Raw genomic sequence first — 12466 nt, 5'->3', positions numbered from 1 at the left:
AGAAATAGAAATGGTGACGGTGTGCTCAAAGTTAGAGATTGTGTTTAAAACATCTACATTGTACCTGAGATAAACTTAACTATGCTGAATTGAATTGATAGTGGTCTTATAGGTGTGCTGAATGATCAAGCCACACAACTCAACATTCTGTTTAATCAAATGTCTGTTCTGATCAAATTTTTAAAGAAGACCATCCTTCCTTACATATATGTATAATATAATACATGCAACATATCTGTATATACATGTGGTATTTATTTTCATTTATATTTCTAGGTTTTGTCCTAAACCTGGTCATTAACAGCATATATTTGATTAAAGAAATATGTGGCTAGGTACGTTATATGAATGGTATACAAATTTAATTTCACATTTTCTTGATTTGAAAAGGCTAACTCAATGAGGATGCATATCTTAAGATGTCTGAGTGACATATGTCAATCAACAAACTATTGTTAGAAATTATATATGACATACAAATTCTGAGTAAGTTTTATTTATTCCACTGTGATCACACCTATTTTTGCGATATGCTACAAAAATGAATAAAGTATGTACCATACGTTCTTACCGCAGAAGCAAGTCAGGGTGGCATATGGCAAAACCACTCCAAGCTGCTGAAGAAGTAAAATACTTCACTGTTGTAGCTTTACTTTCCTGCAGATCAATCATACATCGCTGTTTTCACTGTCGGTGTAAAATCGTTTTGTTAAATACTTACGTCTTAAATACCTACGAGATATTTTTAAAAATCCCCAAACCTTTTCTATTCCATTAGACCTGTATGAAAGGAAAGAATATAATGAGACCTGATGCAATTCTTACGTGATGGAGAAGTGGAAAGAGGCCAGAAGGTTTCAGAACAAGAAGCAAAGTCAGTGAAGCAGAAAGTAAATTCAAATATTTGGCAAATGACAAATAAACCAGAAACGAGACACGCCAGCTGTTCACACTGGAAAGTTACCGAGCATTTTATTCTGGTCCAAGTTTTACTTATTATACGAACAAGGAACAACAAGTTTTTTTTTTGTTTGTTTGTTTTTATGGGGGTGGAGTGTCTTATTCCTTATTGCATGAATAAGAAACTAAATTTCCCCTGTAGGTCGATATTGCCTTAGGGATTGCTTCCACAGTCCCCTTTCTTCCTACCGGCAACCGCTCTGGTGGGACCGCAGCCTTGGTGACATAACCCCCGGACACCTCTCCTGGGGCGGCTGTGGTCTGTCTCCTGCGCTCGACCTCGGGAATCCGGCCACACTGTTTACAAACTCGCCTCTCAAACTCCGATTTCTGGAGCAGGTCGGCTAGCTGCCTTTCCCGCTCGCTGCCTCCGAGCGGCCGCGGGCGTCTGGGCTCAGGCGGCGAACAAAGGCAGCGAGTGGCGCGGGGCACGGAGCGCGCGGCCGAGGCTGGCGCGCGTCTCTCAGGCAGGAGGCGGCGGCGGCGCGGCGGCGGCGCGGAGCCGGAGCCCGAGCCCGAGCCCGAGCCCGCATTCCTCAGAAGCGCCCGGAGCCCGCGGGGCGACGTCACCCCAGGCTCCGCCCCCGTCCCTCCCCGAGCAAAGTAACTCTTGACTAACAGGAGCAGCCTCCGCCGAGCATGGAGAGCTGCGGCTGCGGCCGGCCGGCGGCGCGGGAGACGCTTTCGCCCCCGAGGTAGTTTGGTTTCTGCGAAGAAGGAAAAAGTGTTGGCGGGCGGCTGTGGACTCTCCGCCCTGAGCCCGGGAGGCCCAGCTCCCTGCTCCGTCGTGGATTTCGCAGCCATCCCCCTGCAGCTCTTTGCAAAGCTGCTTGAAACTTCTCCCAAACTCGACATGGATTCGGCGGCGGCGGCGGCGGCGGCAATGCCTGCTTTTGTGGCCCTCTTGCTCCTCTCCCCTTGGCCTCTTCTGGGGTCCGCCCAAGGCCAGTTCTCTGCAGGTGAGTGTCCCGGGTGGCGCGCGGGTGGGTTGGGCGTCCGGAGCCCCGACAAATGTCCCCAGCCCTGGCTTTTGAGACGTGGATCTGGCTCCTTGCCTGGGCCGGGGGCAAGGATTTGGGGGAAGCTTTCCTGGCCCTCCGGGGTGAGGCGGTCCCTGGGTAGAGGAAGAGATGTCCCCGGAGTTTGTGCCAGGTGAGACGCGGGGCACTGAGCTGGGCGCCACTTGGCGCAGGTAACTTTGGTCTTGGCGACCCATTGTTCTTCCCTGAGGCTGTCTCGGGGCGCAGATGGGCACGGCTGTGCTGGAGTGTGTGGAACTAGTGGCCTCGGTGCCCAGCGCAGGCTGCACTGGGTTAGTGGAGGAGAGAGAAAGAAAAAGTAGTTAGGACTCCGGGGACAACTGCTCTGTTGCTTGCGGTGCGGGCTTGTTGCTGTCTGCCACCAGAGTGTTCACAAAATTCCCCGGGAAGCCATTGTCAGAAACGTGGAGACGCAAAGGCACTGACCTCAGCGCTCTTTGCCAGGTGCTTTTTGTCCCGGGAATAACCTTCCTTGACTCTTGTCCAACTACTTCCCCGTCTCTCCTCTAGTCCCCATACTCCTCCTCCAGCGTAGTGTTGATCCTGGTTTTGTCCTGTGGGCTAGGGCACCGCTTGGAATATGTGTTTGTTGGTCGAGTCTTTTAAGATGTTTTGATTCTAAGGATCTGTGCAGAGTCGTCCTGTGCAGCGAGGTCTGGGAGCCCAGTCCGAGAATCCTGAGCCGCGTGTGGGAGCCCGCTCTTCCTTAAACCCAAAGAGAAGCTCGCTCCGCACCTCTCAGAGCCAGCCTGTTTGATGGGTGCTCTAAACAACTACTGTCCGCCTGGGGAACCCTAAAAGAGGGATGAGAGCAGTCTTTTATGTTAGCCCTTTGCTTTCTAAGTAAAGCCATTCAAATGAGTCCGTGACCCCTGCTCTCCTGGATCCGTCCTCTGTTCTCTTCCAGTTTTGTTATTCTTTCCTTTGGTTGGTTGCTTCTATCCTTCTCTCCTCCGGGGGCTCTGAAGTTTCACCAGGTGAACGCTGGGGAGCGGGCTCCCGGGCGCTCTTCTGCCTCCCGCGGATTATGACAACTTTTCTGGCTAACCCACCCGGCTCAGCTTGGCTGGCGGGCGCATCTGCTGCCTTGGTTCGCGGTGCAGATGGAAACGCCAAGGTGGCCGAGAGGTGATGGAGAAAAGGGGGAAAAGCGACAGCCGAGCTCCTGGCTGAGTCCACAGGATACGGAGAAAGAACTTATTTTGTACTTGACAGTTTATTTCATTGTTGAGGCTGCCTGGTTTCCTGGAAATAAACTCACATTGTTTTCCAGAGCAATCATTTATTTACTTTCCGTCTGCATTTCCCTCGCCCCTTAGAACTGCAACAGACTTAGGTGGGAGCTTGTACCGTCCCCCCTGGCAAAGGTTATGAAATGATAGCACGCAGAAGGAAAGCCATGTGTGTGTGTATGTGTGTGTGTGTGTGTGTGTGTGTGTGTGTGTGTGTGTATATATATATATATATATATATATATATATATATATATATATATTCATTCGATGGGCACAGAGGGCAACAGCTCTATGCAATGAGTGATCTGGTGGTTTAATTAAATTCTCTTTGGATTAAGCATCACTGCATGCATCTCTGACATACAATGCCTGTTAGTATTGGAACCATGCTTGTTGTGACTCATTATATGCAGGCAAGTTGGAGAGAGTATTGATTTCTGCACAGTGTTTGTCACTCCATGGAGAGCCTACGCTTGAAAAGACATGTAGTTTGTTAATTGAAAGTTTGAACTCTACCAGTTGTATGATTAAACTCACATATATTTAAGAATTGTAACTTAATGTCTCAACAGCTGATGGACATTTTTATAGTAAAGAAACTTTTTCTCCTCTAAAGTGTTATTTATCTTTTCATGAGCAAGTAAATATTAAATTTCTTCCAGCACAAAATGCAGAAGTGCTTTTCTAATACCTGCAGGTTAGGTATCACAAATGAACAACTGTAGTCTTAGACATTCAGTTCTGAGTGATTTAGCTAAATATGTCTGCTTTTCTTTAGTGGCAAAACATAACATTTGACTTTATGTTAAATTTTATTAACAGAATGTACAGTCCTAACAAATGTAATTCTCACAGGATTATATCTGAAAAATTTTCCAATCAGTATATACATACATGCCCACAAATGAATGTCTTTTATTTCCAGAGTTTAAAGTCACAGTGCGGATCTATCTGTATTTGTCCATAAATTAAAAGTTTGTTTTGTAAATATTACCTTTTTCTGGCTATCATAAATCTTTTGGTATTTAACCACCTTCAAATTTTATGACAGCCAGTTAGATTTAGTGCAGAGACATGGATTAGAGATGTAGTACAGACTAAAGGCATATTCTTTTTTGATTTTTTTAAATTCTATTTTTAATGATGAACTTTTGAGCATTTAAATAACATTTTAAAAATCTGAAAGTAATGTTCCAAGTATAGCTTTTTTTTTTCCAAATGAGTTAAATCTAACTTACTATGTTTAGTTTGCCACTTTTCAACATTGTCATATATTTACTAATATAGAAAGCTTAATAAAATTTTAAGGACTAAGAATTATATTTACTTTGCTTAAATAACAAATTTAGGAATATTCTATTGATTATGGCCTTTTCCTTAACTTTTCCAGTTAAGGTGTAAAACTGCTCCATGATAATCATCTTTCAAATCAGAGTTTTCTGTAAATATCAACTTACACTCTTTTAATCTAGTTTGTTACTTAAAATCGTATGTGTTATATCTGGGAAAACTGAGGCATAGAAATACAAAGAGGTAATAAAGTATACTTAGTGGGTGGTATAGCTATCATCTCTTGGTTATCTATCATTTTGTAAGAAAGTTTTCTATAAGACTCAGATAAGTTATAAAACTGGTCACAGATGAGGTAACTTGGAAACTCAGCTTTCTCTTCTATAAAATGGGGATAATAATATCTGTCCTGACCTATCCAGCATAGTTTTTATGAGGATCTAGTGAAATATTATGTGAACCAGCATAGTCAGTTGTAAAGAGTTGTGCAGGTTTCTGAGATATCCTCTTCCACTGAGGTAGCTGAAATGCCTTAGTTTTAGTTCTTCATTTACTGTTCCTGAACTCTGATAACTCTTTCCCTAGTAACTACAGGCTGTTCAGGATGTGTGTGTGTGTGTGTGTGTGTGTGTGTGTGTGTGTGTGTATACATGTGTGTTTCATTCAGCCAGTCATTCATTTTAATCATTTTTTAAAGTTTTATTGATTTTATTATTTTTTAAATACACGACAGCGGAATGCATTACAATTCTTATTACACATATAGAGTACAATTTTTCACATCTTTGTATATAGAGTATGTTCATGCCAAATCATGCCTTTATACAAGTACTTTTTTTTTTTGCATTACAATTCTTATTACACATATATACCACAATGTTTTATATCTGTTTATATATAAAATATGTCGACATCCAATTTGAGTCTTCATACATGTACTTTGGATAATGATGTCCATCACATTTCACTGCCCTTGCTAATTCCCTATTAAACATAAACAATCTAGAATGGCCCTTACCATAATTGTATCAGCATATTGCTCTTCAAAAATTTTTATTTTACCTACCTTGTGTAGATCCTTATATGAGTTAAACCTGTGGAAGAGTCACTATGAACTTTCCTGGTATTATAACGATGGGAAAAAAAAATTAAATCAATTTCTTTAGCCATTTGTTCAACTGTTGATTCAGCTTTTTCATCTTTCTGTGGAGAATAACATGCAGCTTTCAGATGCAGTCTTATCAGTGACCTAGAGAGGGACTATTGTCTCTTTTGTGTGATTTGAGCCTGGAAATGCAGCTCAAGATCAGCCTTGGATGCCATTCCTGGCAGGTTACACTGCTGATCCCTGAGGACCTTGCAACTCATTTAAGCAGTGCCACTTTCCTTGTGTCTGACTCCTTGTTGTCTCTGATACAAAATTAATTGCTCTTATGCTTATTTCCTACTAGGAAGATAAACTGTAGCCTGCTTGTTTTAAGGTTTGCCTTTTACTTTTCTGGTTTTGATTGGCCAGCAACCCCTGGTGCCTCTGGACATTTCTGGGATTGATTTTCCTCTCTCTAGTCCCCTTATATCTGACTGCTGATTTTCCTAGATTGCGAGATATCATTTGTGTCTGGCCTGCCCAGACGGAAAGATGCAGGTTTGGCTGCTATTTGGGTATTAGCATGTGTGCTGTTGACAGCTCTTCTCTTTGTGAATTAAAAAAAAAAAAATCCACATCTCTGCTACTCCACCCTTCTCCCATAATTCTTCCCAGTCTTCTAGTAACAAAAAGTCCCACATACTTATATACAAAACTATAACCTATGTGTTTTCTTTTGGAACCAGATATATTCTCAAAAATTGGCAATAAGACTATCTACTACCCAAGGCCAATGCCAGTTTTCCCACCCAATCTCATATGTCCAGCAATGATGGTCAATTACTTATTTTATAGCCTTAAATATATAGGCATGCAGCATTATTTCATATAAAGGAAGTGTATTGGTTTCTACTAATATTTTTGAAGTGCATTGTACTAGTTTACTCCAGGTGTTATTAAAGAGAGTGAATCATACTAAATTTGGATTTGTGCTGTTCCCATTTCCCTTATTTGCTCTTCATGAAGGGCAGGAAGAGGAATGTTGGAAGATTGAGAACAGGAAACATCAAGAGAGTTTACAGATTGTTCTTACAGACAAAACAAAGAACACAGGGATTGTATGTGTGTGTGTGTGTGTGTTTGATCTCTTAATTTCGGAAGAGAGAAAAAAGTCCTATTTTTGACTTGTTTATTGGAATCAGCCTTTGCCTTTGTCCAAACAGATTCATTTCTTATTCTGTCAATGCAAAATTTCCCTCTGTGTATTCCTCTCAGACTCTACCCTTTGATCATATGTATCTGGTCTGTGTTCTTTTATCAAATGATGTTTCTCTACCTAAAAAAGGTTGTAATTGCTTTTGAACATGACTTGTTTTTTCATCAGAATTCATGCTGTTTGTGATAGTTACTGAAAAATAGTACAAGACATATCAATTCATGATATATCTTTAAATGGTATTTGATAACAAAGTGAATAATGTATCAGTCAGGCTACTTTTTATTTCAGCTGAAGTCAAAAGCAAACTTCCATATCTATGAAATAATCTTTTAATGTCACAGAATGTTTATTTGTCATGCTTACCTGTCTGTGAATGAAAGAGAGACTTTATGTTTCATTTTGTAAATGGGAATAGAAAACTAGAGTACTACATTGGCTGATTATTTTGAGATAAGTGAAATAAATTACATATAACTACACTTTGTAAACTTCTTTAAAATTGTTTGAATGTTTACAGTGTGAATTCTGAGGTAGACAGTTCACAAACTTGATGCTTCATCTTAGTGCCAATGTGTTTTATGAAAACATTCTTAAAGAATGTAGGTGCACATAAGAAGTTTAATAAGTTCTGTGAAGATTTTGTTTTGAAAGGTGTGTTTATTTTCCTTTTAGATTCTTGTGGTAATTCTTTTGATTTACAGTTAATATATTGGTAATAAAAACTGAATTTACATAATTTAAAAACTTCGAAGTTTTCCAGATTGTTGAGGCTCTGGAAAGACACCGGGTCTGGAATGTGAGGCTCATATTGATTCTGTGGCGGAGCACTGGTGCTTTTCCGCTTGACTCTGGTTGAAGTTTTTGGTGCTCTTCTTTGTGTGCTGATAATCCATAAAAATTCTAATCGGCTTATTTTACTTATAGTTCTTTTAGGAGCAAATTAAGTAGTCCTAATGAAATGATTTGTGTTTCTGCTTGAATTGTTGAATTCTGTTAATAGAAATGATGGGATTGTGGCTCAGCGGTAGAGCACTCGCTTAGCATGTGTGAGGCTCTGGGTTTGATCCTCAGCACCACATAAAAATAAAAATAAAATAAAATAAAGGTATTATGCCCAACTAATAAAAAACAACTTAAAAATAAATATTTAAAAAAATGATGAAGTGAGCAGTGCTCAGTAAGTTTTTCTTCTTCAGGTGTCATTATAGCAATTTTAATAAGAGAAATTCAGAAATCAAGTGAAATGATATAGTATATAGTTGAGTTATTGCTTGCATTTATTTTGTTGGGAAAGCTGAAAACTGGTTGTATCTTAACAGTGATAGTACTTCATTGTCCCATGTTCCAGGTTCGAAAAGAGCTACAGTCGTTGGGGGATAGGATCCACACTTTGTATTTATATTATTTGGAAGACTGTGGATAATGGGCCATTATTTTTCTGTAGTTGGAGAAACTGAAATGGAAAATAAAGTAACTATATAGTCTGTCCTTTCCTACCTCAGTCTCTCCTCTGCTTTTTAAAAAAAATTTTTTTTAGTTGTAGATGGACACAATATCTCTATTTTTTATTTATGTATTTTTATGTGGTGCTGAGGATAGAACCCAGTGTCTCACGTATGCTATGTGAGCACTGTACCACTGAGCTGCAACCCCAGTCCCATTCTCTGCTTTTTAATGAGAGACTAATAAATCTTCTTTGAGATTGGGATCTATTTATATAAACCCTTCCAAATGAATTCTATTCCTTAACCAGCTGCTCAGGCTGATTCCCCAAACCCTGTTCAAGGCAGCAGCTGAACAGCCACAGAAATTTTCCTAATTCTAGCTGGACAGTGAGTGACCCAGCAGCTGCTTAGGTGGTGTTCTTGTCACAGCTTCTTGTAGTGACTTGCCTTGAGTCATTCAGCAAATTCTAAAGGAGAGAGGAAGCCTTTCTAGGGTCCTTACTACCACCCACAGGGGTGGGGGGTGGGGTGGCCAGGGGTGGGGGCGCGGGGATGGCTGATTGCTTTATGGCCACTGGATTCCTGCACTGCAAGTTGCCCTAGGGTTTTGCTACTTGAATCATGGTTCATGGACCAACAGCAGCAGCAGCAGCACCTGGGAACTTGTGATGATTTGTGATCAGAACCAATGCCAGACTTACTGGTCAGAATTTGTATTTTAGTAAAAATCCTCAGTGATGTTTTTGAATGTTTAATTTCAAGAATCACTGCTCTAGGCCAAAGTGAGCTTAAAAAGATGGCCACATGCATTTTATTGTAGAATTGTAAGACTGTTGTGAAAGGATTACTTATGACATGAAACAAATTTCCCTGTATTGATAATTCTTATCAATGTTTACTTTATTATAATTTCACATTTCAGACATATCAGAACAATATCACATAGGCTTTTATTTTAAGAATCCTCAGACAAAATGAAGTAAATATTTCATAAGAAAATAATAATAAGTCTTAAGTAGTTTGGGTTATGAGTGTTTTGTATAAGAATGTTTAGAGGTAAACATACTATCGAAGGAACCAAATGTGCTATATACAAATCGTTTTTACTTAGCATAATGTTATATACAGGAAATAGCATTGCCTTTTAACATTGTTAGTCTCTTGCTTTATAATTCTTTTTTAGTCCAGTATAATCTAAGATCTTTTTAATAAGGAGTTGATTTATAGGACAGTCAAATTTAATGAAAGGGAGTTAGTAGGTAGAATGCATTAAATATCACTAGTATTATTTTTACTGTCTTTTGTGCTCATATTTAAGAACAGGAATTCTTGTCAATTTTCTCAAGAGAAAAATTATGATGTAATAGACAGTGTACACTATTCATGTCAAAACACAATTTTGCTTGCATTTTATAGCTTGCTTTAGCATTCTTTTAGAAAATGAATTTTCCCAGAAGACCTAATTGCCTTCTTATTAATGAGCCTGTAAGTGTTTTTTGTTATCCATTTACTATTCTAAATGTGTCTACTGGTGCTAGCTGTTTCAACAGTGAGGTCTCTGATTAAATCACAACTGGTATATTTGTTTTTGCCATTCACTGGTGATTCAGAAAAATACTGGCAGAATGACATTGGTATTTCAGGGACTAAAAGGCAACAAGTATAAATTAATGTTAACCCATAATAATTGGTCATATTTTGATATAAGCTGGATTTGGGTATGACAGATGGGCACATTCTCTGTATCTTTATACTATAAATAAAAATCTACTTACTTTGCATGAAACTCAAGAAAACATAGTTATTATATTAATAAATAGACAACATGACCCTTGTATTTACTTAATTTTAACACTTATGTTTAAAGAAAAAGGTCTTATTGAAGACAGATTACTCAAAGGGGAGAGCTAATAATGGAAAACTTCTGAAAACCACTTTCATATATCCTCAAGAGTTATAACGTTCTGACTTGTTACTTTTCTAATTTTACTCCAAATTCTAAGGTTGTCAGGTTGTCTTTTTTCCTGCCTCTACTTTTATTCCTGTTACCAATAATTAGGGCTATTTGTTCTTTCACATGTTAAAGAGGACAGTTTTTCCAAAAGTGAGCACAGAGACAATGATAGGAACTACCCTTTATGGAGGGCCTGTGACCTGCTAGACCTTAAGGTCAGTGCTTTACCCATTTTCAACTCCTTACAGTAAAACTTTCGGATTGGAATCATGTCCATTGCACAAACAGACAGAGAGGGCGAAGTATTAATATCTTGCCCTAAGTGGCTGTGTGAGGAAAGAGTCAAGTCAAGCTTCATTATTGAACATGGGCACATATGCATAGTGATTAGACATTTTGTTGTTGTTGTTACATATTAGCAGAAATACAACCTAGCCTAGACATACCCTAGAGGGGCATTTATTGTCTTTCTCAATTGACAAGTCAAATTGGAACCTGATTTAGGAACTCCCATTATTCCACTGGAATATGATCTCTCTCTGCTTGCTCAACTTAGCTTTGAGGGGCTTCCCGAGCCATTTAGGCTCCTTAGAGAAGCAAGATGGGTATGGCAGCTCTCACCCCACACAATGTAGGTTTGAATCAATTCATGAAATGCTTACCTACTGGTTACAAGTGAAAAGGCCCTGAGGTTCACTGTTATTGAATCCAGCAGATCAGGTCTCTAGCTGTTGAATCAGGCACTCAGATTACAGGAAAGTCCTGTGCAGATTGGTTAGTCCAGCATTCTGGGTTTAGCACTAGATCCTCACCCAGCTTGTATGTGTATTGATAGGCAACTGTGGATCCTCATTCCATTCACTGGTGGGGAAGAACCTTCTGGAAAGGAAACTGCAGTGTGTGCTTGAGATGGAATTAAATGAGGCTTGAGCAGTAAAAGAATCAGAGAACATTTGTGTGTCTTTATAATCCCTCTGAAGGCAAGAAAGAAAGTAGTGGGGAAGGGACACTGGGATCAGGTTGCAACACCAGGAGAATCCACTGGCCTAAACCTTAGTTTCTAAATGGAAAAGAAGAAGCCAGAAAAGAACCAATTCATGCCTGGAAGTTTGTATGCATTACAGATCAAATGATTATAATTTAGGGAGTTTTTACTTTTTGGTTTTCCCTTTAAGTACTGCTTTAAAAGCATGAACTTTTACTATTTTTATTATTTTATTCTTCTTGCCTCAATGTTGAATAAGGCCAATATTAAAATTAATCATCCCTTCATTTGACATAATTTGCCCAGAGTCATATATCCTGAAAGAACTGGAGCTGAAAATCTAGATTTTAATATATGGGTCAGTGTTATTACAACATATAGGTCATTTTGCTTTATGGTTATTTATATAAAGAATTATTCTTTAGGATCATCTATAATTATTTTGGTTTGTATCCAGAATTTATTTATTAATTTTTTCTAGTACTGGGGATTGAACCCAGAGGCACTCAGCGCTGAGCTACAGCCACAGGCCTTTTTTTTTGGAGATAGGGTCTTACTAAGTTGCCCAGGCTGGTTGTGAACTTGTGATCCTCCTGCCTCAGCCTCTGGAGTAGTTGGGATTATAGGCATGTACCCCTGCATCCAGCTGTAGCCAGAATTTTTAAAACAATATTTCCAAATACAAACCTGACTTCATGATTGACTTTGATTGAAATAGTAATCCAGATACAAAGTGACAATCATATGTGTATAAATGTAAATCTTAGATACCTGCTTGGTTTTCAGGTATCCTGACAGGATTTATTTATAGATGTTTGTATTTTTAGACATATGTATGTATATATTAATTTTTAATAGAAGGCAAAAGTTTAAGCTAAGCCCCTGACAAATAAATAAAACCTACTAATTCTTCACTCTTTGAAAACTTAATGTTTACAAAGCACCAGAGGAGAAGTAGAGTTTGTATATAATTTTGATCTCACCTCTGAGTAACATTTGCAAGAGTTGCTGTAAGAAATATTTGAGATATTGAATACTGAATATAATGCAGCCGTTTGCTCAGCTACCTCCTCTCAAAGTGGGAGATCTGCCCAGTGTGTGTTAAACAGATGGTGCTAGTGGACTAAAACGGTGGACTGAGGACCATGGCTATGCCAGTTTAAGCCAAACAATGGTTCCCTGGCACTCCTGGGTGCCAACAGGCTTTCTGTGGCTAGACAAGTTGGCCTGGCATCTGGAGGTGAAGATAGT

General features: G+C 39.3%; 1 protein-coding gene across 18 annotated transcripts in view; it reads left to right on the top strand.

Annotated features, from left to right (window-relative positions):
* The first annotated feature begins 1562 nt into the window (after positions 1 to 1562).
* Positions 1563 to 12466, top strand: part of Ptprk (protein tyrosine phosphatase receptor type K) — a 536216-nt gene continuing 525312 nt past the window's right edge. For 8 of the 18 annotated variants that reach the window (XM_048798065.1, XM_048798037.1, XM_048798018.1 and 5 more), the window contains exon 1: positions 1678 to 1919. In XM_048798065.1, the coding sequence (XP_048654022.1) occupies positions 1814 to 1919 (106 nt within the window). In that variant the 5' untranslated portion in view covers positions 1678 to 1813. Of the gene's footprint in view, positions 1920 to 12466 lie in introns of all 18 variants that reach the window. The other 10 variants (XM_048798091.1, XM_048798079.1, XM_048798058.1 and 7 more) reach the window with 5 other exon arrangements.

The sequence above is a fragment of the Marmota marmota genome, unplaced genomic scaffold (assembly GCF_001458135.2).
Source record: "Marmota marmota marmota unplaced genomic scaffold, marMar, whole genome shotgun sequence".
NCBI lineage: Eukaryota > Metazoa > Chordata > Mammalia > Rodentia > Sciuridae > Marmota > Marmota marmota.
This window is presented reverse-complemented; position numbering and strand designations above follow the sequence as displayed.